The 27,253-nt window shown below is 42.9% G+C and overlaps 1 protein-coding gene across 1 annotated transcript; it reads left to right on the top strand.

The window, feature by feature from the left end:
- The first annotated feature begins 420 nt into the window (after positions 1 to 420).
- On the top strand, positions 421 to 26,020 carry LOC141133969 (uncharacterized). The gene is made up of 6 exons (XM_073623570.1): positions 421 to 617; positions 23,456 to 23,580; positions 23,678 to 23,746; positions 24,183 to 24,239; positions 24,364 to 24,447; positions 25,581 to 26,020. The coding sequence occupies exons 1-6, from the start codon at positions 421 to 423 to the stop codon at positions 26,018 to 26,020; spliced, it is 972 nt and encodes a 323-aa protein (XP_073479671.1).
- Positions 26,021 to 27,253: the final 1,233 nt, after the last annotated feature.

Below are 27,253 nucleotides of genomic sequence, written 5' to 3'. Positions count from 1 at the left end.
ACTACTCTTTTGGATTGCCCTTCTGTACCTGATCTGCCCGCCTGTGTTTTGACTTGGCCTGTCTACATTCTGCTGCTGGACTACAGGACACCTCCCTGCTGTCTGCTTCCTGCTGCTGGACTACAGGACACCTCCCTGCTGTCTGCTTCCTGCTACTGGACTACTGTACACCTCCCTGCTGTCTGCATCCTGCTGTTGGACTACGGTGCACCTCCCTGCTGACTTCAGGATCCAGCCCTCTACACCAGCCTTCCAGTCAGGCACATGTGCCCCTTTGTACTCTCGAGCCCCTGTCAACACTACCAGGGGTTCCCGAGTCAGAAGTATACGAGAGGCCATTCCCTGCATTCTGGGCTCTACCTACCAGGTACGTGACAGTACCGGACAGCCATGTCCGAGCCCACGCAGGGAACCTCGCCCATGGAGGACTTATGCCGTCATCTAGCTGGACTTACTCAAGCTGTTAAAGACTTACAAGACGGTTATAACCGACTGGAAGAGCGTGTCCATGTTCTAGCTACCACAGCTCCTGGAACGTCCGCTGCTCCTTCAGTGGTTATGCTCCCTCCAGAACCCAAAGTCCCCACACCAGAAAGGTTCTCAGGGGATCGCAGCAAGTAGGGGGCATTCCGTAATGCCTGTGAACTTTTTTTTGCATTACAACCCAGAACTTTCTCTCTCGAAACTACCAAGGTGGGCTTCGTCATTTCCCTCTTACTAGGCGAACCCCAGGCATGGGCCCATCATCCTGCTGGAGCAGAAGGATAACTGCCTTAACCACCTGCATGGTAAACAGATAGATAGGGGGTGCTAATAATTATCTAATGAATGCATTATTGTGGTACAATTTTTTTTAGAATTGTGCTTATTGTGTACCTTAATCTCATAAGAAGAGAAAGGTAAATATGAATAGACAATTAATAATGAAATAATACAATTAAACCAAAAATAATAGCACACAAAACCAACAGTAATAGTGTCAGTGTCAGTGATATACTATCTCCATATGCAGTGAAAAATATAATATAAGTTATAGTGATAACTTTCAAAGTGAGCCAGTTTCTTCCTGTCGATAAAAAGTTCCTTTACCAAAAGAAGAAAAGGAAAATACACCTTGTGGAAATGGATATCTGCTTACCAATCAAAAAGAGAGTCATTAGCGCTTTTGCAGGATTGTGCCTGCTCACATGGATGGCTGGGCAGCTGGATGATGATTAAGCTAAGAACCCCTCCGGTCCCAATCGTTCAAACATGGGATATATGTGAAACAAACAAAGTCTCCATAGTGTAAAACCGTTTTATATAAAACTAGGGATACATTAAAAACGCCAAATGGCTGCTTACATTTGTGGGTGCCTACCCGGCACTGGGGCTGCTTGCTTGTCAGTGTAAGATTGAGATCAAAGACCCGTCGCACCACATCGGAGGACGGTGTGCATTCCACCCGGCGTGAGAAGCAACCAGAGAGCCGGATGTAGGTAAGCATCATGTGACCACGTACCTCCGACGAACGTTTCGTTATGAAAGTCCTCAGGGAAGCGTACGTTGGTCACTAGGTTACGGGTTTATAAAGAAAAAAGGGGCGGGTAAAAAAGACGTGATAGGAAGAAGTTCCGTTCACATCAATAAAGTTGGCAAGTTAAATGGCAATGGTTAGAGAAGTAGAGTGATACTCCCCCTGGTGGTTCAGATCCAAAGGATTCAATAATCACTCCGACTAATAAAATTAACTAATAAAAACTAACAGTAATTCCCATTGCTGGATACTGCTCCCTAGTGGTTGTTTCCAAATGTTGTCGGGCATTACCCATAATCAAGATGGTGATATAATGCTAATTTGTAATTCAATAATTAGGACAATTAATATAAAAATGAAAAATTATGATAATCTAAATTAAAATATGTTATTTATTAAACCCTGTAGTCCCGTGCAGCCACAGTCTCGCTTAACATTAACATAATTGAAACACTTTAATATCCCTATATTGGTCACAGCAAAATAGTTTCATATATTATTGTGGATATATTATAATGAAAAAAAAGGATAACAAGATGATAAAAATGAAACATAATTGACTCTAGTTTAAACTTGTGATGAGTGAGAAGGACTAATAGGCCAAATCGGTGAGTAATGTTGGTATAATTCCATAAATTTGTAGATACAAAAGTGTGGCTAAATAATATCATAGGAAGTTATGAAATTAATAAATTATATTAAGGATGTGGTAGTGTATATAAACCATTGGTGGGTGGCCCAAAATGCTAATCGTTGGTCAGAAAACGATTCAAATCTAGATCTATATTCATTCCATGTGGTTGCATGGTCTGTAATTTATAGAGCCAAAATGTTTCATTTTGGGATACAGCTCTTTTCATATGGGTACCCCTCCAATTTTTTGAAATTTTATCGATACCATAAAACGTACACAATGTTGGATCACTGTCATGGCAGAGTTTAAAGTGTCTGGAGACACTATGGTTAGGATAACCATTTTTTATGTTTGTAAGATGTTCATTAATTCTTATTTTCAATTGTCGTGTGGTTCTGCCCACGTATTGTAAGGAACACGGGCATTCCAAAACATAAGTCACGTGGTCAGAGTCACATGTAATAAGAGGTTTGATTTTAAATTCTTTTTGTAATACTGAAGATTTGAATTGGGATATTTTCTCACTAGTGCCCGGTTTCCTAGTGGTTTTGCAAGCTTTGCACCTAGTGCAATAGTGGAAACCAGATCCAGCCAAAAAAGTGTGTGGTTTCCTTGGGGGGGTCTGGTACATTGGGAGCTATACGATTTCTGAGGCAGGGAGCCCTTCTGTATATAAATTTTGGTTTGCTAGGCAGGGAAGATTGGAAATCTTTATCTTTAAGCAGGATAGGCCAGAATTTCTTGAAGATACCTTCTGCTTCTCTATATTGGCGATGGAAGCCTGATATGAACGCAGAGCCACCTTTAAATTCTTTTTTTGATTTGGAGGACAGCATGGACTGTCTGTCCATGGTTGACACCTGCAGGACAAGTTTTTCTAGTGTGTTAATAGGATAGCCCTTCTCTACAAATCTAGTGGTAAGAATTTCCGCTTGTGAAAAGTAATCTTTATCATTTTCGCAATTCTGCAGTATGTGCATATATTGCCCCTTGGGTACCGCTCCTATCCATTGCAGATGGTGGCAACTATGCGTAGAGACAAAGGCGTTGCCATCTGTTTCCTTGAAAAAAGTCCTTGTACTGATGGTGTTAGATTGTTTGGTGAGTGTTAGATCTAAGTAGTTAACCGTAGTTAAGCTATGTTCCGCTGTAAATTTTAGATTATATTTATTGTGGTTCATATACTCCAAATATGTCAAGAGACTCTCTCTGGTTCCCTCCCACAACATGATAACATCATCGATGTATCTTTTATAGAAAAGAAGAGATTGGGGTCTGTTTTTAAAGATGGTTTCTGATTCCCATTTATTTAATGTGATGTTTGCCACACTGGGAGCATAACGTGCTCCCATGGCTACACCACCGGTTTGGTTGTAGTATTCATTCAATGCCCAGAAGTAGTTGTTCCCCATAGCCATAGACAATCCTTCAATAAGAAATTTGATTTGTGATTTATTCAAAGTGGATTTAATTGAAAAAGCCCAACTAACTGCTTCCAATACATCTGTTTGGCGTAGGTTGGTATAAAGAGACTCAATGTCTATTGTTACCATTAACGTGTTGTCGGTGACAACAGTAGATTGAAGAAGTGTGATTAATTCTCGACTGTCTTTGAGATAGGATTGGCTCTGTGAAACTAAAGGCTGGAGGAATGTATCAAGATATTCCCCCACCCTAGAGTACAGAGACCCAATCCCACTCACTATTGGACGACCCGGTGGGTTCTCTTTGTTTTTATGCATCTTTGGTACTATGTATAGCACTGGGATTCTGGGTGTACTTAAGGTAAGATATTCTGCTTCCTTTTGATTTAATATTTTTTTGTTAGTTCCTTTTGTAATCCATTTTAGTAATTCTTGTTTTAATCTCGGGGTGGGATTAGAGTTCAGCTTCTTATATGTTGTGGTGTCATTCAACAATCTCGTTAGTTCTTTATCATAATTTTCTTTAGTTAATATTACTAATCCCCCCCCCCCTTATCAGCAGGTCTCACCACTATCTGTTTGTTCTCCTCCAGTCTCTTGATTCCTTCCCATATTGTTTGGTTACTTTGGTGTTTTGATACTTCCACTTGGCGGACTTCATCTTGGACCATAGTCCTGAACATAGTCCTGAATGGCAAATAAAGCCAAAGTAAATTCCAGCACACCCCAAAGGACCACCAATAGAGCAGCTCACAGTTCAAACAATCATCCCAAAACTAACCCTTACCCTTATCCGCCACCTTACAATTCACCATATAGGGGACCGACCTATAATAGACCCACCCCTATGGACTATAGGCCACCTGAATATGGATACTATGCCAATAATCGTACTCAATACCCACCCAGACCCCCTAGGGGCCATTTTAGAGGTAACTTTAGGGGCAGACCGGTACAAAATTCCTACCCACACCAGGGAGGGGAGGGAATGGAGAGACTGGAGAGAGCCATACAGAATCCCAAACAACCCCCAACAGAACTATAGAGAAAGAGTAGAAAGAGAGGAAGAAGAGGCAGAGGGAGAAAGAAAAGGGAAGAGAAACAACTGAAATCAGGAATATTCAACCTAACTGATATCATATTTTCAGATCTAGAATTGGAAGTTTTGTTGCAGGGTTTGAAATTTGCGCCAAATAAAAATATAGATAAGTTTAATCTATTTGTGGATATTGAGAAGTATATCAGAAAACTGAATATCAAAAAACATTTTTCTGGCCAAATTAGTAATCCTATACCCAAGAAGTCTGATGACCCATTTATACATCGTAGTTTGAAAAATAACTCTGTATTTAACCCTAAAAAGGGTTTCAACCATCATATAGAAGTGTTCAGGACTATGGTCCAAGATGAAGTCCGCGAAATAGAAGTATCAAAACACCAAAGTAAGCAAACAATATGGGAAGGAATCAAGAGACTGGAGGAGAACAAACAGATAGTGGTGAGACCTGCTGATAAGGGGGGATTAGTAATATTAACTAAAGAAAATTATAATAAAGAACTAACGAGATTGTTGAATGACACCACAACATAAAAGAAGCTGAACTCTAATCCCACCCCGAGATTAAAACAAGAATTACTAAAATGGATTACAAAAGGAACTACCAAAAAAATTTTAAATTAAAAGGAAGCAGAATATCTTACCTTAAGTACACCCAGAATCCCAGTGCTATACATAGTACCAAAGATACATAAAAACAAAGAGAACCCACCGGGTCGCCCAATAGTGAGTGGGATTGGCTCCCTGTACTCTAGGGTGGGGGAATATCTTGATACATTCCTCCAGCCTTTAGTTTCACAGAGCCAATCCTATCTCAAAGACAGTCGAGAATTAATAACACTTCTTCAATCCACTGTTGTCACCGACAACACGTTAATGGTAACAATAGATATTGAGTCTCTTTATACCAACCTACGCCAAACAGATGTATTGGAAGCAGTTAGTTGGGCTTTTTCAATTAAATCCACTTTGAATAAATCACAAATCAAATTTCTAATTGAAGGATTGTCTATGGCTATGGGGAACAACTACTTCTGGGCATTGAATGAATATTACAACCAAACCGGTGGTGTAGCCATGGGAGCACGTTATGCTCCCAGTGTGGCAAACATCTCATTAAATAAATCAGAATCAGAAACCATCTTTAAAAACAGACCCCAATTACTTCTTTTCTATAAAAGATACATCGATGATGTTATCATGTTGTGGGAGGGAACCAGAGAGAGTCTCTTGACATATTTGGAGTATATGAACCACAATAAATATAATCTAAAATTTACAGCGGAACATAGCTTAACTACGGTTAACTACTTAGATCTAACACTCACCAAACAATCTAACACCATCAGCACAAGGACTTTTTTCAAGGAAACAGATTGCAACGCCTTTGTCTCTGCGCATAGTTGCCACCATCTGCAATGGATAGGAGCGGTACCCAAGGGGCAATATATGCGCATACTGCAGAATTGCGATAATGATAAAGATTACTTTTCACAAGCGGAAATTCTCACCACTAGATTTGTAGAGAAGGGCTATCCCATTAACACACTAGAAAAACTTGTCCTGCAGGTGTCAACCATGGACAGACAGTCCATGCTGGCCTCCAAATCAAAAAAAGAACTTAAAGGTGACTCTGCATTCATATCAGGCTTCCATCGCCAATATAGAGAAGTAGAAGGTATCTTCAAGAAATTCTGGCCTATCCTGCTTAAAGATAAAGATCTCCAATCTTCCCTGCCTAGCAAACCAAAATTTATATACAGAAGGGCTCCCTGCCTCAGAAATCGTATAGCTCCCAATGTACCAGACCCCCCAAGAAAACCACCCACTTTTTTGGATGGATCTGGTTTCCACTATTGCACTAGGTGCAAAGCTTGCAAAACCACTAGGAAACCGGGCACTAGTAAGAAAATATCTCAAATCAAATCTTCAGTATCACAAAAAGAATTTAAAATCAAACCTCTTATTACATGTGACTCTGACCATGTGACTTATGTTTTGAAATGCCCGTGTTCCTTACAATACGTGGGCAGAACCACACGACAATTGAAAATAAGAATTAATGAACATCTTACAAACATAAAAAATGGTTATCCTAAACATAGTGTCTCCAGACACTTTGAACTCTGCCATGACAGTGATCCAACATTGTGTACGTTTTATGGTATCGATAAAATTTCAAAAAATTGGAGGGGTACCCATATGAAAAGAGCTGTATCCCAAAATGAAACATATTGGCTCTATATATTACAGACTATGCAACCACATGGAATGAATATAGATCAAGATTTGAATTGTTTTCTGACCGATTAGCATTTTGGGCCACCCACCAATGGTATATAGACACTACCACATCCTTAATATAATTTATTAATTTCATAACTTCCTATGATACTATTTAGCCACACTTTTATATGTACAAATTTATGGAATTACACCAACATTACTCACCGATTTGGTCTTCTAGTCCTTCTCACTCATCACAAGTTCCAACTAGAGCCAATTATGTTTCATTTTTATCATCTTATTATCCTTTTCTTTCATTATAATATATCCACAATAATATATGAGACTATTTTGCTGTGACCAATATAGGGATGGTAAAGTGTTTCAGTTATGTTAATGTTAACCGAGACTGTGGCTGCACGGGACTACAGGGTTTAATAAATAACATATTTTAATTTAGATTATCATAATTTTTCATTTTTATATTTATTGGTCTAATTATTGAATTACAAATTAGCATTATATCAACATCTTGATTATGGGTAATTCCCGACAACATTTGGAAACAAGCACTAGAGGGAGCAGTATCCAGCAATGGGAATTACTGTTAGTTTTTATTAGTTAATTTTATTAGTCAGAGTGATTATTGAATCCTTTGGATCTGAACCACCAGGGGGAGTATCACTCTACTTCTCTAACCATTGCCATTTAACTTGCCAACTTTATTGATGTGAACTTCTTCCTATCACGTCTTTTTTACCCGTCCCTTTTTTCTTTATAAACCCGTAACCTAGTGACCAACGTACACTTCCCTGAGGACGTTTATAATGAAACGTAGGTCGGAGGTACTTGGTCACGTGATGCTTACCTACATCGGGCTCTCTGGTTGCTTCTCACGCCGTGTGGAACGCACGCCATCCTTTGATGTGGTGCGACGGGTCTTTGATCTCAATCTTACCCTGACAAGCGAGCAGCCCCAGTGCACCCACAAATGTAAGCAGCCATTTGGCATTTTTAATGTATCCCTAGTTTTATATTAAACGGTTTTACACTATGGAGACTTTGTTTGTTTCACATATATCCCATGTTTGAACGATTGGGACCGGAGGGGTTCTTAGCCTAATCATCATCCAGCTGTCCAGCCATCCATGTGAGCAGGCACAATCCTGCAAAAGCGCTAATGACTCTCTTTTATTTTCCTTTTCTTCTTTTGGTGAAGGAACTTTTTATCTATCGACAGGAAGAAACTGGCTCACTTTGGAAGATATTACTATAACTTATATTATATTTTTCACTGCATATGGAGATAGTATATCACTGTCACTGACACTATTACTGTTGGTTTTGTGTGCTATTATTTTTGGTTTAATTTTATTATTTCATTATTAATTGTCTATTCATATTTACCTTTCTCTTCATATGAGATTAAGGTACACAATAAGCACAATTCTAAAAAAATTTGTACCACAATAATGTATTCATCGGATAATTATTAGCGCCCCCTATCTATCTGTTTACCATCTGATCATTTTATGTTCAAGTTGGGGAGCAGCTTGTTTGTTTTGGTTTATGGTTCACTATTCAAAGTAATGTTTATTTTTTTATTTTTTATTTTTAATTACTGACATTACTCACTTATATTGGCGCTGAGTCAGTTGTTCTCATTAACCACCTGAATACCTTTTTTCAAGCCATGGCCCTTCTCTACGAAGGCCCACAACAAGCAGCTACCGCAGAAGAAGCATTATTTTCTCTTCAGCAGGGCCGTAGGGCGGCCGAGGAAAATGCATCTGAGTTCAGGCATTGGAGTTGGCCCAGGTTGGCATTCCGGCAATACTTGAAGCTCTCATCAACCTGTCCATCCAAATAGACAGGCGTCCAAGAGAGCGAAGAGCAGAAGAGCAGAACGTACAGCTGGTCCCTCTCGCCCAGTATGGATGTTACCACATGTACCAAATCCTCTTGTTCACACTTCCGCTGATTCTTCTGAACCAATGCAAATTGGCTTGATCCGTCCTTCTCTGACTCCTGAAGAACGTCAATGCCGGCGGGCTAACAACCTTTGCCTCTATTGCGGGGAATCTGAACACTATGTGAGGACTTGTCCCACAAAGATCCATAAGCACACTACCCTCTCCTCTACTTCCTTACCTATTGTTTTTTTTTTTTTTTTTTTTTTTTTTTTTAATAATCAAAATTTTTATTCATTTATATGATACATAATACATACTTATTCATTTATATGATACATCATACAATAACATTCATTCAACTTACTATACCCCTACTTTCAACCCAAAATCCAATAACAAAACACCAATTACCCCATGTATCACATTTAACCAGGGTAGAACAAAAAAAAAAAAAAAAAACACACAATCTTCCTCCTTATTAGTATCTCCAACCACCCCTATCCTTATATAGCTCCAACTCCCTTTCCCCAACATACAAACGTGAATAACAATATTATAAGTTGTAAGTGACTTCCCCAAACTATAACACAGAAAAACAAAAAAAAACAAAAAAAAAGAAAAAAAAAAAACTTCCTTACCTATTGTGTTTAATAATGCAACTCATTTGGCTATCTCCATTTCTCTACAGCTTCCAGGAGGGAATACTCAAGCAACCGCCATAATTGATTCCGGAGCTTGCAGCGGGTTTATGGACTTATCTTTTGCCCACAAACTCCAAATCTCTCTACGACGAAGAGCACAGGGACTGTCTGTACACCTAGCAGACGGATCAGCTATTAAATCTGGACCTGTAACGCAAGATACGGTTCCCCTAAATACCATCATTGCCGGCAGCCATTGGGAACTACTTTGTCTTGACATCATCGAGTCTCCTTTGTTTCCCATCATACTGGGCATGCCCTGGCTCAAAGCCCATAATCCACAAATTGACTGTCTACTGGAAAAATCAGTTTTCACTCCCCCATTGCCGTCAGCATTGCCTGCAGGGAGCTACCGACGTCCCGTCTTCCTTGCTGTGTCTGGAAACTGATGCTGAAACCTGCCAAGCTGTCCCAGAAGCATACCACTCCCTACGCCCCTGCGTAGATTATCGAGACCTCAACAAAATTACAATTAAGAACCGGTACCCCCTACCTTTGGTACCTGATCTCTTTCAGGGACTCGGAACTGCAGCTATATTTAACAAACTGGATCTTCGCGGAGCCTACAACCTAGTCCAGATCCGAAGCGGGGACGAATGGAAGACTGCCTTCGCACCCGCTTCGGACACTTTGAGTATCTTGTAATGCCCTTTGGGTTATGTAATGCTCCTGCCATTTTCCAGCATTTTGTTAATGATATTTTTAGAGACTACCTTGATCTGTTCGTCATAGTTTATCTGGTGAACATCCTGATTTTTTCCTCCTCTCTGTCTATCCACCGGGAACACATCAGAAAAGTTCTAACTCGGCTTCGCCAACACGGCTTGTACGCAAAACCTGAGAAGTGCGAGTTTGAACGCCAAAGCATTCAATTTCTGGACCTGATTATTTCCATAGATGGTGTCAAGATGGATCCGCAGAAGGTCTCCGCCATCCTAGAAGGGCCAGCCCCTGTGGATAAAAAGGGAGTTCAGCGCTTTGTGGGTTTTGCGAATTTCTATCGCAAGTTTATCAGGGGATTCTCTACCATCATCTCCCCCATCACAAGACTGACTCGGCAAGGCACCCAGTTCCAATGGTCCCCTGAGGCTCAAGCTGCTTTCACCTCCTTAAAGGATCAGTTCATGTCGGCCTCTGTCCTGAAGCATCCTGACCCAGCTTTACCTTACATCCTGGCGGTAGACGCCTCTGAGATAACAGTAGGGGCAGTACTTTCACAGAGACAAGGATCCAAGGCTCTATTACATCCAGTGGCGTTCTTCTCCCGCAAGTTATCAGAAGCTGAGAAGAATTATGATGTTGGGGACAGGGAGCTACTTGCAATAAAAGCTTGAATGGCGCTACCTCCTGGAACTTAGAGTACCTGAAAGTTGCCAAGAGATTGAAACCACGTCAGGCCAGATGGACTCTCTTCTTTACTAGGTTCACTTTCCACATCACTTACAGGCCGGGATAAAAGAATACCAAACTGGATGTGCTGTCTCGGATGTTCAGCGAACCTGAAGTTCTTTCTTCCCCAGATACCATTCTTGCTCCAGGAAACTTTCTCATGTTACAAGGAGATCTACTGTCCCAAATCAAACAGGCATCTTCAATGGCTCCCCATCCGACAGACATCACTCTACAGTCCAGAGATGACCTATTATGGTACAAAGACAGAATTTTTGTGCCTCAACAGTCACAGGTTGCCGTCCTCAAATCTTGTCATGACCATGAACTAGCTGGCCACTTTGGTATACACAAGACCTCCAAACTCCTCCCAATGCACGTTCTGGTGGCCTCAGCTATTGAAAGATTGCAGACGCTATGTGGAATCGTGCATTACCTGCATTCAGAACAAGGGCAGCAAGACCAAGGCTTGGGGGCTGCGAAAGCCTCTCCCTGTTCCGAAAAAAACATGGAGGATGATCTCCATGGATTTCATTGTTGAATTACCACCATCAGACGACTACACCACTATCTTCGTAGTGGTCGACAGACTTTCAAAGATGGCTCACTTCCTGCCTATGAAGGGTACTCCCTCCGCCTCTGAAACCACAAGGATCTTTATTAAAGAGATAGTAAGACTCCACGGTATACCTGCAAACATCGTATCTGATCGGGGGGTACAATTTACATCCAAATTCTGGAGAGCTCTATGTGAATCCCTGAAGATTGACCTTTCTTTCTCCTCTGTTTACCACCCCCAGACTAATGGTCAGACTGAACGAACAAATCAAACCCTTGAGCAATACTTACGATGCTATTCTTGTTTTTCTCAGGATGACTGGGTACCTCTATTACCTCTTGCCGAGTTCGCCTATAATAATTCTGTTCATTCTGCAACTAATCAGTCTCCATTCTTTGCGAACTATGGTTTCCACCCCTTGTTTTTGTCTAACAACGTTCTAGAATGTGCAGTACCGGCTGCCCAGGAAGTCTTGAATTTCTTTAGCATAAATAACAAACTACTCCAAGAGACAATGGTAAAAACTCAGGAACATAACAAGGAGACATTTGACAGAAAAAGGAGAGGGGAACTTGACCTGAAACCTGGAGATCAAATCTGGCTGTCCACCCTGAATCTGAAGCTAGTATGTCCATCCAGGAAATTGGGCCCTAAGTTTGTGGGTCCCTTCCCAGTGATAAGTGGTTGCATGCGCAATAGCACAAATAGCGGCGCAAGGGGCGCGCGCGGGAATGCGTGCGCGCTCCTTGTGACAGCACTTGGTGCCAAGATGTGCTATTTAAAGGGGGCTGATGCCTTGCTGCCTTGCTGTCTGGTCTACAGCATTTCTTGAAGACCCCTGCTGCCCCGTTACTTGTTACCTGAACCTATTACCTTACTTGGCTTGTTTTTGACTTCCCTGCTTGCTGCCTGCCCCGATCTTGGCTTGGACTTTGACTACTCTTTTGGATTGCCCTTCTGTACCTGATCTGCCCGCCTGTGTTTTGACTCGGCCTGTCTACATTCTGCTGCTGGACTAAAGGACACCTCCCTGCTGTCTGCTTCCTGCTGCTGGACCACAGGATACCTCCCTGCTGTCTGCTTCCTGCTACTGGACTACCGTACACCTCCCTGCTGTCTGCATCCTGCTGCTGGACTATGGTGCATGGTGCACCTCCCTGCTGACTTCAGGATCCAGCCCTCTACACCAGCCTTCCAGTCAGGCACTAGTGCCCCTTTGTACTCTTGAGCCCCTGTCAACACTACCAGGGTTTCCCGAGTCAGAGGTATACGAGAGGCCGTTCCCTGCATTCTGGGCTCTACCTACCAGGTACGTGACACCGTGACAATGTACTGTAAAATGTGCCAAAATCAGGCCATTTTAGGGACTCCAAGCAATTAATTCAAGGAGTTGAAAAGGATGAATATTTTTATCATTAATGCATTACATACATACACACAAACATTACAACATTAACATTGTGTGTGTGTGTGTAGCAGACCCACAGCACAACATAATAGTTAGCTAAAGAAGAGACTGTCACCTCATGTATCAAATAAGTTACAATTTCAGTATTGAAGAAAATGGCCAAAATTAAAAGGCCATTTAAGAACCTAGGAGACAGATAAGAAACACAAACAGTAATTCAAATTAAATATGAGTTTATTAAAAAAAAAACAATTATTGCACATCCACAACATTTTGTTGTAAAGCAATTGCCCCTCTACCCACGAAGTACTCAATAGCCATCATTGCTGCTGTATCCAATGCAAAGTCGGCCTCATTTGAAACTGAGGCCAGATAGCTGGCTGCATTCTTTCTTAGGTAGTTGTGGAGAATGCAGTAGCTCAACACAAGCTCAACACAACATGGTTCTGTTTGTATTCGGCCAGGTTGATGGACGTTAGGAAGATCCTGAACCGGCTTGCCATTATGCCAAAGGCATTCTCCACCACTCTTCTGGCACATGACAGCCGGTAATTAAAAACCCTCTGCTCTGGGGTCATGTTCCTTATGGGGAACGGCCTCATGAGATGTTCCCCCAGAGCAAAGGCCTCATCCACGAAAAATACGAAATTGAGGCCCTCGACATTCTCCTCCGGAGGTGGCAACCACAATGTGCCATTTTGAAGACACCTGTAGAACTCTGTCTGGGCAATCATTCCTCCATCAGAGTTTCTGCCGTTCTTCCCAACATCCAGGTAAAGAAACTCATAATTGTCCGACACCACTGCCAACATCACAATACTACCAAACCCCTTATAATTATAGTAGTAAGACCCCGAGTTGGGTGGTGGTACGATCCTTACGTGCTTCCCATCCATAGCACCACCACAATTGGGAAAATCCCACTGGTGATGAAACTGGGAAGCCACAGTCTGCCATTCCTGTGAGTTGGAAGGAAACTGTGGAGTCAAACAAGAAAAAAATAATTAGTACTTTAGCACATAACATTGCAAGCAGATTAGACACAAGCATTCTTGTCCAACATAAGTGTAACATTTATTGAAATCAGTATTAAAGACAAAAGTATAAGGTCAACTTATCAGATTCCTCACCCCCTCTGGTGGTTCATTGGAAACATTTTATGGTAGGGGGGTGGGTAGATGTTTTGGACAGGTAACCCTCTCCACTTCATTGAGAGCTGAATGCATAAATAATGTGTGTTAGTTTGGCTAGCCCCTCCTTAATTACACTATTGGCAGCCCACTGGACAGGTAAGAAGTGTTATAATCCAAAAATATGAATACACATGGTCCAAATTGAATACATTTTTACATTCTGCAATTAACTATCAAGATAATAGGAGAGCAAAACTTTAAACAGTACCATCTGAAAGTATTCCGGCAGGCCCTTGCACTACATGCTTTGGTGAATTCATCCATAAATATGAACACAAAAGAGGTAAGTATAGTATGTATGGGTTTGGCAAAGTCAGCAGATAGAGTATTGGTATCGGTTGACTTAGAGGTGGGGGGGTTCCAAATGAGTTTGGGCCCCCAAAAAATACCTCTTGCACTCTGCCTGAATTTAAGGCCAACAATAAAATTTGGACACATTTTAGGGGGTGTTTAGGGTAAGCACTAAAATGTAGCTGATAAAAAATATTGTTAAGTTACTAGGCTAGGTTTGTATGGGCCCAGGACAGCATGCTTGGGAGGTTAGTGAAGGCAAATATGCATGAAGGACAAACAAAGAGCATTAAAAGCTTACAGCATGCATGAGGACAAAGAGGACATTCACAGCATATTACAATCATGGTAATTATGGACTGAAGAAATTAATACAATACATTAGCAAACATTAAATACACAGAATGTGATGTTAAAGGTTAAAACTTACCCGAATATGGCCTGCCGCATGCAGGTGTCCTGCTTAGTAATATAAGGGCACAGCAAAGCCAATAGACAGTAAAAGACGGGGTCCGTCATCCGGAGATAATTCCTGAAATCATCAGGATTATTCTCCTGGAACTCCCGCAGCAAAGGCATATGATAGAATTGGTCACGATTAAGCAACCAATTCTTGGTCCAAGAACTCCCCCTCCCCCTGTTCATGGACTGGACTTGGGTCAAAGCAATAACTCCAAGCCCAACAATAGCACGATCTCTCCGACGAGAACGTCACATGGCTAGTAAAAGAACGGCTGCTCAGAACGAACTGACAAATCGCACTGAAAATCAGAAAGAACTTGACAAGCACGACCTGAATATCAGAAACGACCAGACAAGCACGCACTGAAAATCACAAGCGAACTATAAATAGAACGCACTGAAAAACAGAAACGACCTGACAAGCACGCACTGAAAAACAGATACAAACTGGCAAGCACAACCTGAAAAGCAGAAATTAACTAAAAAGCACGAGGCTGAAAAGCGTGAATCGTCACTCACCAAACTTCTACTAACACGAGATAAACACGAGATTAGCAGAAGGAGCTCAAAGGGTGGCGCATGACTATTGAACTTCCTTTTTATCGGCTTGTCGTACATCTTGTACGTCACTATGTTCGTGATTGTTGGCCAACATTTGTATGACCGTGTGTATGCAAGACAAGTTGGAGCCAACACCCTTCGAACAAAATTCCACGGTTTTGTTGTCAGAAAGTCTGATCACGTGTACGAGGCTTTATGGATGCATAGAGCAGTGGCTCAGGAGCGAGCATGCAGCGGTGCCCCTAGGGCAAGCAGTTTTCTCTGGGGGCACTACTCGAGGTGGAGAGTCAGGAGCGCCGTCGAGGGCCCCAAAAGGAAGAGGAGCGGGTCTGGTGTGTGCAAAACCACTGCATACAGCAGGTAAGTATGACATGCTTGTTATTTTAGAAAAGAAAAAAAATGAAGCTTTAGTATTACTTGAATGAACGGTCTGCCTTTTAAAATGGTTGTAAATGTAAAGGTTTTTTTACCTTAATGGATTCTCCGCATTAAGGTAAAAAACCTTTTAATAGTAGCTTCCCAGCAGCCCCCTAAATACTTACCTGAGCCTGATCTCAATCTAGCATTGTGCATGCTTGCAGCAGCTCTTCTTCCCTCTCCCCTCTCTCTTACAGGCTTAGCTTAGAGCAGGGGGAGCCATTGGCTTAAAACCTGTGAGCAGAGAGTGGGGCCAAGACTCTGTGTCTGAATAGACACACACAGCACAGGCTGTGTGTGTCTATTCAGGCCCACACAAGTGCCCCATAGCATATAGGATAGGATATGCCCCATATGGCAAATCTCAAAAGGAGGAGGAGCCAGGAGAGACGCTGGGGGATCCCAGAAGGGTAGGATCAGGGCTCCTCTGTGCAAAATCATTGCCACCTTAGTGCCACCACTTTACATCAGTGCTCTCAGATTACCATTGCCTTACATCAGTGCCTCCAGAATGCCACCACCTTATATCAGTGCTGCCAGAGTGCCACCTCCTTACATCAGTGTTCTCGTAGTGCCATTACTATACATCAAGGTCCCCAGAGCCGTCACCATTACATTGGGTTCCCAAAAGTGTCACCCCCCCACATCAGGGTCCCTTTCTTTACATTATGGTCCCTAGAGCCCCCCTCCTTATGTCAGAGTCTCCAGAGTCAAACCACCATTCTTCTATCAGGGTCCCCAGAGCCACCCCTCCTCCAACATTGTATTAGGGTCACTTTCTGCAAAGGCTCCTTACCTTCATGCATGTTGCATCAGAGTTCACTGATCCACTCCAGTCTGAAGCCGCAGCCCTCAGCCACAAATGAACCTGGGAGCCGGGGCACTGGCAGCAGGTTCCTTCCTCCTCCTCTGAATGTTGGGGGCAGAGCAAGCACGTGCTTGGTTGCTAGGATGCTGGGCAGTCCTAGCAACCAATCACTAAAGCTTGTAGTGGCAGGCTGGAGGTGGCACTGATTGCAGAAGTACAGAGCAGGTAAAGAAAGAATCCTTATCACTCAGAGTGTAAGATGAACCCATCTAAATCTCCCGGCAGCGCCCCTGGCTGCACTGTGTGTGGCAGTGTTCAGTGTTTTTACGGACACAAAGACATTCATGGACAGGTGTAAAAATCACTGGCTGTGAATTTATGGACAGTTGTTAACCCTGACAGGAAGTCAGGAAAAAGATTTGGTGAGTACATGGAAATATTTCTGCTTTTGCTTTAGAAAAGTTCAACATTGACAAAGGCAAGGAAGACAAGATCAACAAAAAAAGAAAGAAGAAAAGAACACCATACCTTATACTTTTTCTAACTGATTACAAACCTTTGCTATCCTAATCAGAAAATATGCTAGAACACCAAAAAACAAAAAACTCCACCATACTTGGGACTTTTAAAGGAGCCTGACAATATATTACATATATACTGTACTACTGATAAAACAATAAAAATGTAACATGACATAGCCCAGCTTGGCTTCCTTTATACAATATGTTTGTTCAAAAAATATAATACATAAAAGTTTTGCCAATCAGTAGTGTATTTAGGTTTTGTGCTGCCCTAGGCCTGACTAAACTCGTGCACCCCCTAACTTAAATATGACCCACCCCTTCCTGTCAAGGCCACACCCCTTGCTGTTTAAGACATGCCCTGAAATTTTCGAGTGGGGACACTAGTTCTGAGGGCCTGGGGGGGGGAGAGCAACAATTTGGCACTGCGTCGCTTTAACTGCTAACATGCAATGCTGTACCCAAACGAAATTTGCGTCTAGTGTACTAGAGTACATTTTCTGGAATTTACACAGCCTTTAATTTATGACTGCCTATGTCATTTCTTGAGGTGCTAAAATTGCAGGGCAGTACAAAACATAAATATCCCCTATGATAGCAATAGGTAGTGACAGGTACTCTTTTTTGAAAAAATTGGGGTCTATTAGACCCTAGATTTCTCCTCTGCCCTCAAAGCATCTGACCACACCAAGATCAGTGTGATAAAATGCTTCCCCAATTTCCCAATGGCGCTGTTTACATCCGGCGAAATCTAAGTCATAAAATGCTCATAGCTTCCGGTTTCTTAGGCCATAGAGATGTTTGGAGCCACTCTGGTCTCTGATCAGCTTTATGGTCAGCTGGCTGAATCACCGGTTGCATTCTTAGGTTCCCTGTTGAGACAGGAGAGCCAGAGAAAAACACGGAAGACGGTGGGGGGGGCATTCCCTCCCACTGCTTGTAAAAGCAGTCTAGAGACTAATTAGCCACTAGGATTGCTTTTACATGAAAGCCGACCGCTGGCTGAAAAGAATGATACCAAGATGATACCTAAACCTGCAGGCATCATTCTGGTATAACCACTCAAAGTAGTGAATGGCGTACCTGAAGACAAAAAAATGGTTAACAATAAAGCACAGTAAACGGTAAAGTATAAAAAATTGCATAACTGAAAAAGCAAACATGATAAAACATAATAACAATAAAACATTGCAGAATAGAATACAGTAAAAAAGAGCAGAACAATAGAGAGAGAATAGAGAGAGAGAGAACAATAAAACGACAACTATTTTTTTTTATTTTATATTTTTGTTTGTGTTTTTTTTTTTTTTTTTTTTTACACTTTTTTTGTAACTGTAACTTTTATAACTGTAATGGTTCCAGGTTCGGGTCTCTCAAAATGCGATGGCATCTTGGGAGACCCTGTGAAAGTGTGCCTAGTCTGTGAAATGCTGTACCCTACGCTAATACTCAACTAGTGCATGGTAGCGTTCAAAATATTCACCAATGCAAAGACCAGGATTGTCAGGACAGGAGGGACAATAATAGCGAGTGTCACGCCTATATCCGCGCTTGCTGCAGACACGACATCTTTTTTTGGGGGGGGGGTTCGCTGGGTAGGGGTACTTGGGAGGACATAAAGAAAATGCCTCTCATGCAGCCGACTGCATTTGGTTGGGGATGTGAATGGGGGAAGTACGGGCGCTGCAGAAGTGGTGGGTTCCCAATTAGGATTGGCAAATGCAGCAGGAAGGGCATTATGGGCACGACGGGCCTGTGTTTGTTTTCTTGGTGGCAGTGGGACACTACTTGTGCTTGCCACCTCACCATCTTGAACTGCACTTATGGGACTTGCCACGTCACCAAGTGTTACTGCAGTGCTGGTTTGACTATGCCTGAGGTGCACTAGGCCGCTGGCGCTTGCCAGTTGACCAAAACGCTACCAAAAAAACTGTTAGCGATCGCAGGGATCAGGCCTGACTCTGCGAACGCTGCAGTTATGCGTTTAGTGTTTTGTAAGTGACAGTGATCGATCGATACTGCACTTGGGTGGGCTGGGCTGGGCCGGGCGGAGGGGCAAAACGCAGGTGCTAGCAGGTATCTGGGCTGATCACGCTAACACTGCGTTTTTGGGAACCCTAAACTGCTGGGGACGCTAGTATAGATCTGATCGGATCAGATATTGATCCGTTCAGATACTATACCACTAAGAGAGGCGTATGCTGCGTGCGTGGGTGTTAGCGGTCCTGGCGCTAACCTGACACTGCTTGGGGCTGGTGCTTGCCAGTTCACCAAAACGCTACCAAAAAAAACTGTTAGCGATCACAGGGATCAGGCCTGACTCTGCGAACGCTGCAGTTATGCGTTTAGTGTTTTGTAAGTGACAGTGATCAATCGATACTGCACTTGGGTGGGCTGGGCTGGGCCGGGCGGAGGGGCAAAACGCAGGCGCTGATCCCGCTAACACTGCGTTTTTGGGAACCCTAAACTGCTGGGGACGCCAGTATAGATCTGATCGGATCAGATATTGATCCGTTCAGATACTATACCACTAAGGGAGGTGTACAGTGCGTGCGTGGGTGTTAGCGCTACTGGCACTAACCTGACGCTGCCTGGGGCTGGTGCTTGCCAGTTCACCAAAACGCTACCAAAAAAACTGTTAGCGATCGCAGGGATCAGGCCTGACTCTGCGAACGCTGCAGTTATGCGTTTAGTGTTTTGTAAGTGTCAGTGATCGATTGATACTGCACTTGGGTGGGCTGGGCCGGGCGGAGGGGCAAAACGCAGGTGCTAGCAGGTATCTGGGCTGATCACGCTAACACTGCATTTTTGGGAACCCTAAACTGCTGGGGACGCTAGTATAGATCTGATCGGATCAGATATTGATCCGTTCAGATACTATACCACTAAGGGAGGCGTATGCTGAGTGCGTGGGTGTTAGCGATACTGGCGCTAATCTGACGCTGCCTGGGGCGACGCATATCACCGCCGGGCGATCAGGGGGCTAAACCTTTATTCGGTAATAAACGGCGGGTGCCCTGACACTATAAAAAATAAACGAACTAACCAGCGTCACCCGTAGCGCTTATACGGTGATCAATGGTGAAAGGGTTAACTAGGGGGCAATCAAGGGGTTAAAACCTTTATTAGGTAGTATATGGGGGTCCCTGTCGCTATAAAACGCTGACGGCGAACCTAAATATTTACGTCCCTAACTAGCGTCACCAGTGACACTAATACAGCGATCAGAAAAATGATCGCTTAGCGACACTGGTGACGGGGGTGATCAAGGGGTTAAAACTTTATTAGGGGGGGTTAGGGGGTATCCTAGACCTAAAGGGGGCTAACACTCACTGTCCCACCACACTAACTGTCACAAACTGACACCATGCAGTAATCAGAAAAAAAAAAAATAACTGCTTGGTGTCAGTGTGACAGGGGGGGGGGAGGGGTGATTTGTGGTCCAGGATGAGAGGACAGTCAAAACTAAAAGCGGCGCCCCCCCCCCACAGTTGCGGAATACCGGCCACCCGCATACCGGAAGCAGTGCAGCAGCTTTATGGGGGCGCTACTAGACTAATTTGCCTCTCTAACAGTGTAGTGCAAGTTGGCGGGGACTCTTTCCGTGCTGCCCCCCTGCAAAGTGCTGCCCTAGGCCTGGGCCTTGTTGGCCTAGGTCAGGAAACAGCGTTGTTGCCAATTTGTTTCACAGTTTGTCTAAGATCAATGGCAAGCTGTGAAACAAATGTAATATGTTGCTTTTACATGAACTGAATAAATCAATGAAATTTTAACAGTAGTATATATTGTATATATTCAATATATTGTCAGGCACCTTAAAGTCCCATGTTTGGTGGAGTTATTAGTTATTTTCTAAATTTAAGGATGTGGTGCCTATACTGGCAAATCTGGCAATATATATGTACTGTATGTTGCTTTGTGCCAGAAAAATGTTTGCTCTTTTCTGTTACAGTATATAGACATGTGCACACTGAAATATTTCGTTTCGGAATTTCGTTTTCGTCCGAAATATAAATTTATTTAGTTACTCCCAAAATTTGTTTTTCTTTATTTCGTTTTTCATTAAAAACTTGCATTCGTCCGAAAATCGAAATGAATTAAGGTCGAATCGGTCATTAAAGGCTTATGGTGTCTGTCGAATGTTCAAAGTAGATTCGACGGAGCAGCTAAACTGTACGACGTCGCAATCGTACATTCCGGTCGAATTTTCTGGGATGCATTTGACCGGAAATGTTCGATAGCAGCATCGTACAGTTTGTTTAGCTGCTCTGTCGAATCTTCTAACTTTTGACAGACACCATAAGCCACATTTACGTTTGCATGTTTTCGCTTCTGTGTCGAATCTTCATCATTCATGCTCATTGCATTGGTCTACTCTGCCCCAGCAGTCAGCCAACCAAACTTTCACATTCGTTTCTCAATCGGAAGTGTGGAAGTGCGGCCGCAAAATCCGACGCTGTGTGGCTTAGAGATAATGGCAATGGCAGCACCAGCAGCAACCCATTCCAGCACTAGCAGCATGGAGGAGGCTGTTCCTGGGCCTTCTAAGGCAGCATCCAAAAATGGGCGCAGGAGGGGGACACAAGCTGCATCCAGCAGGAAGCGTAACCTAATGTGGACTCATATTGAGTCCCAGGTCCTGGTAAGGGAAACGCTTCCTTGCTGGATGCAGCTGTGTGGCCCCCGCTCCAGGGAAACCACTACGGAGTGGAAGCGAGAAAAGTGGGAGGAGATTTCCAGGAAGGTGGAGGAGACATATCGCCATCGGCGTGACCCGACTGCCTGTCGCAAAAAATTCAGCGACATAAAACGGTAAGTAACGTGTCTGATTATTTTTTTTTTTACATTTTAACCACTTCAGCCCCGGAGGTATGGCTGCCAAATGACCATGCCACTTTGTGCGATTCGGCACTGCGACGCTTTAACTGACAATTGCGCGTTCGTGTGACGTTGCTCCCAAACAAAATTGATGTCCTTTTTTTCCCACAAATAGAGCTTTCTTTTGGTGGTATTTGATCACCTCTGCGGTTTTTATTTGCTTTTTGCTATATAAGTATCCCCAACAAATATATAAATAACGAATTTTTTCCTCAGTTTAGGCCGATATGTATTCTTCTACATATTTTTGGTAACAAAAATTGCAATAGGCGTTTATTGATTGGTTTGTGCAAAAGTTATAGCGTCTACAAAATAGGGATAGTTTTATGGCATTTTTATTAACAATATTTTTTACTAGTAATGGCGGCGATCAGCGATTTTTATTGTGACTGCGACATTATGGCGGACACATCAGACACTTTTGATGCCATTTCGGGACCATTGTCATTTATACAATGATAAAAGCTCCAAAAAATGCACTGATTTTACACACACACATATAAACATATGTTATTGCTATCACAATTTGATGTCAGTAAAGTTAGGTGAATTTTTTTTTTAAAAAGGAATAAATAATTTTCAATTTATCCTCCCTCCTGTGAAAAACCAAATTTGCGCATAGGTGTGCCTAGCCTACACATAGTTTGCAGTTGCACATGTTATATATTATCGCCACAATCATTTTAAGAGGAATATTTCCATGGCGTTATTTGTTCTTAGTTAGTTATCACTAAACTGAGCAGTAAGTGCTTTTAAGTTCCACTTGACCTGACCACCTGTAGGTTGCACCCCCTTTCTGACCAGGCCATATTTTGCTATTTAGTGCATTGCAGCTTTAAACTGCACGCTCCTGTGATGTATTACCCAAATGAAATTTATGCTCTTCTCCCGCCATATATAGAGCTTTTATTGGTGGCATTAGATCACCGCTGGGTTTTACATTTTTTGTTATTGAAAAATAAAAAAGTTATATATATATATATATATATATATATATATATATATATATATATATATATATTTATATATATATATATGTATATATATAAAAAAGTGTTACGGTGGCTGGACTTAACCAGCTTGCGGACCCGCCATATTTTTAGTTACTATGGGGGGGGTCCACATCTGCAAGTGGGTTAATGCTTTGCAAAAAAAACAAGGAAGGAAATTTTACACTATACACAGTTCACACAAGCGCGTAATAGAAAGGTGGACTGGAGTGGACACAATGGACATTTACTCGGCACAATCCCTATCCTGCCTTTTATTATTTATTGTGCACCAAAAAAGCATAGGTTTTTCTTACAATAAATTTGGTTAATAAATAAATGTGCAAACCTTGTGCTACATGAAAAAATGTGCCTAATCCAAAAATTCCATTTGCATTGTTTCATTCTACGGGTTCATTCTACATGTGTTTCATGTGTTGATGTCATTTTCAGATTACAATTGTAGTTTAATTGTGGAACCCATTTCTCTTCTCTTTTTGTTTTGCAGTTCCATAGCGCGTAAACGCAGGCAGTCGGGACGCAGAGGAAAACAGGTATCTCTCCCCCCCCATGAGAAGGAGCTCTTAGCAGCTGTAGGGGAGGATGAGATAAAAAAACTGCTGGCTCATCAGGGTTGGTGTCAGCATTGCATTGTGTGTAGGAAATTTTTTTTGTCAACCATGCGACGCGACATAGTCATTTACCATGATGTGTTTGATTTTATTTAAAGATCGTCTCCAGGCCCAGCGCCGCCGGAGGCAGAGGGCAGAGGAGCAGGAGTCCTCCACGTCATCATGCAGTAAGTACTGTAGTAGTGACACTAATACAGTGGTTCCTTTTCCATTTGTCCAGCCTTCCATTGTTGATTCCAGTGTCATTGTTTCTCGCTCATGTAGTGACAGGTAGAGCCTCTGCGACGCTCTGTCAGGTAACGCAAGCGATTGCGTAACTTACGTAATTTGACAGAACGTGGCCGCTCTGAACTGAGGTGCCTGATCAGTGGCAGTGCACCTAGCACTCGCTGGCGCCGCTGGAACCAGGACAGGTAAGTGCCTCGTATTTGTTTTTTTTTTAAATGATTTTTTCTAAATGGTGAATGCATGTCCCTGCCTTGTAGATAAACGTTAGTGACCTGCCCTGTATTGCCATGCTAATGGATAATTAATTTTATCTATTTACACTACAGTATATTTATTTACGTTTATTAACGTTCATCATTTCTCCTTTATAAATAGGTGTCATCCAGTCAGAGGGGGAGACTGAGGAGGAGGCTGAGGCAGCAACGCCCACATGTAAGTTAGTATAATCTTGCTGGTATCTGCTGAGTGATCATACATGTTTCAATGTTCTTGTACTAATGTGTGAGATTGTTGTACACTGCAGATTGTAATGTTCTTTTCTATCATTACTCAACAGCTGCTGAGCAGGAGGTGGAGGAGACCTGCCCTGTAGAGGCTGCTGGGGATGCGGAGGAACAGCCAGATGCGGCAGATCCAGGGAGTAAGCATAACTTTTTTTGTATTTTACAGGCAAATATAGTATTTTAAATATGAAATGCTGATGGCATACCTTGTCTAGAATAGCTTGTGATTTATTCTGCAAGGCTTCGGTTTAGCTGGAACTATTAATTATATTAGTTCCCCTCTGCAGATGATTCCAGTCTTCCTGTTAGCGTGACCTGTGCTTGTTAATATTTCCCCAATGTCCCTGATCATGCCACCTTCTTGCTGCAGTTCAGATTCCCAGTCTGAGCCAATCACTGTTAATCATTATGAATAACACAGCAGGCTGGGGGGGGGGTGTCAGAAAAGAATCTCCAGCTATTGGCTGGCAGTCCCTGGACATGTTCAATCTCTGGCATGCCCCTAATGCATGCATTAACACTTTTCTCATGATGTTATACCTGTTATACCTCCTAGCCTAGACCAGGAGTGAGTAACCTACCTAGCCTAGAACAGAAGTGGGGCTTAATTTATTCAACAATCAGTGGCCTTACAAAATTATCAACTTTAAAAAATAGCCTGCTATATTTTATTAAACAACTTTTTATTAGGTCATCCCAAATGCAATGGCTTGAATGGCTTCTCTTTGGTGAGTGTAATGTTAAAAGCTGGTATAGCTGATATGTTTTTCTGCAAGTGCAACTGATCCTCCATATTTGCCAAAGTCAGTCAGTCTGGATGAGGTAGATTAGTTAGCAGTAGCACTTAGGCGTCCATTACACCTTAAGATTTTCTCCAGCCGCCCGTGCGACCAAGTGGATAAAATCTTTGGGAGATACACTGCTCGATGTGTAGAGGGGAATCCCTTTGTACTCTGGCCGGGGAGGACACTCAGCTCCACCCCGGTCAGAGTACAGTAAAGTAGTACTACACCTTCCTGCACAGCTCTGCAAACTTGGTATGACGCAGCGAATTGACACAGACACCACTATCTCCTACACACAAATTGATTAGGTGCATCTCACTAAATATCAAAAACTGGTATGGATGGAAGTGAAAACATCTCAAGATGTTACAGGATTGTCTACAAGGGCTGGGAGATCGTTGCCTTTATATAATGTTAGGGTGAAGAAGCCATGTGTATGTGTATTGTATTATCTATCTATCTAATGTATTTTCTTTTCTTCACAGGTGAAGTCTTCATCCTGCAACTGCAGCCTGTGGACGAAGACCTGGACCTGCCCGCGTCTGGTTGGACTGGCTGTCCTTCTGAGTCCCCAGTGGTTTCTACAGTCCTCCACCCTTCAACATCCCCCCACCTGGCCTCCCCAGTGCATCCTTCACCCGCTCCAGAACAGGCACACATCCCCCACCCTCCAGAGCCACATGTGACGGATTATCTGCGGCGCATTGTGGAGGTCCAAAAGAGACATTTTGCAGTTACCCGGAGGCTGCGTCAATCTTTGGCCCTCCACAATCACCGGCAGCTCCGTCACTCTGTGGCTCTGCAGAGGTACCAGCGTAGCCTCAGGAGACACCTGGAGGCTACGCGGTACCTTGGTGACCAGTTGGCTGGGATTAATATGTCCCTACAGCGACTGGTCACCGGGTTGGGGGAGAATGTACTCTAATTTTTTTTTTTTTTGTTTTGTTTATGTTAACTGTTAAATAAAAAAATTTTGTTCAGAAATAATTGTTTTCTTGAGTTTTGCTTTCCTTGTTAGATTTGTGTGATGTTTATCTAAATGAACTAGTCCATATATTGTTACTAACTTACTAGAGGCCTTATAATTGTAGTTTTTCTACATTTAACCATCAGGCTGAACTTAGAAAATTGATGAGATTTCTCTCTACACTATTTCAATGTGCAAAGGGTAATCCAATGTATTGTGTCCAGTCACGCCGTTCAGCTTTCCCTCCACCAGAATACACAGCAGATAGTTAGAGCAGGGGTTACTCTATACAGTCCTCAACAGTTCACCGGACATAGGTTGCAGGCTTGCAATCATGAGGGCAACAGTTAACCGGACAGAGGTTCACAGGCTAACGCAATTACAAGGGGCAACAGTTCAAAGGGCAGTGTCATGGTTATGCAATAGAGTTTGTCTGTCAGCATACCTGTCTCCATGTGTTCATCTCTAGAGACCAGCTGACCCTCACCTGACTGCTTTTGTAAGCTCTCCTCTAGCATGGCTCCACCCCAGCTCCTATCAGGGAACCCTATATTAACCTGTGCACTGCAAGCCAGCAGTGCTGATCAACCATTGTGTGTTAGCTTTCGTGTGTACTGGCTGTGTTTCCTACGTCTGATTCCAGTTAACCGACTTTGGCCTGTTCTCTACTATTCCTGTCTGCTCGTGACCCTGACCTTTGGCGTGTCCCTGACCATCCCTGTTTGCCTGTGACCCTGAACCTTGGCGTGTACTCTGTTGTCCTTGTCTGCTTGTGGCCTCGACCTTGGCTTGTCCCTTACTTCCTTGTTGTTCCAGCCTGCTGCCTCTTTCCTCTTCTCCTGTAGTCTACCGTGAGCATGAGATGTGAGATCCTGGGGGCTGCGACCTGGAGCCAGACTGCAGCGCAGTCCATCCTCACCACTAGAGGCTCTGGTGAACACCTACTGGCTCTTAGACTCCGCGCCCTGGAGAATCTATGCTCTAGCTCCCAGTGGGATCTGTGTTAGTGATCCAGTAGACCTGCTTCCTGAACCTCCCAGGTTTCAATCCACAGCAGTCAGTCCTAGGATCCACTACCTAGCGGTGCACTTCCGATTCCTACAGAGTGCATCTGTCACCTAGCCTCAAGGTGACCTGACAGGCAGTCATCATTTCCAGGGCTTGAGTAACATGGCAGCAGGGTAGATTACT

The sequence above is a fragment of the Aquarana catesbeiana genome, linkage group LG03, assembly GCF_042186555.1.
Source record: "Aquarana catesbeiana isolate 2022-GZ linkage group LG03, ASM4218655v1, whole genome shotgun sequence".
Taxonomy (NCBI): Eukaryota; Metazoa; Chordata; class Amphibia; order Anura; family Ranidae; genus Aquarana; species Aquarana catesbeiana.
This window is presented reverse-complemented; position numbering and strand designations above follow the sequence as displayed.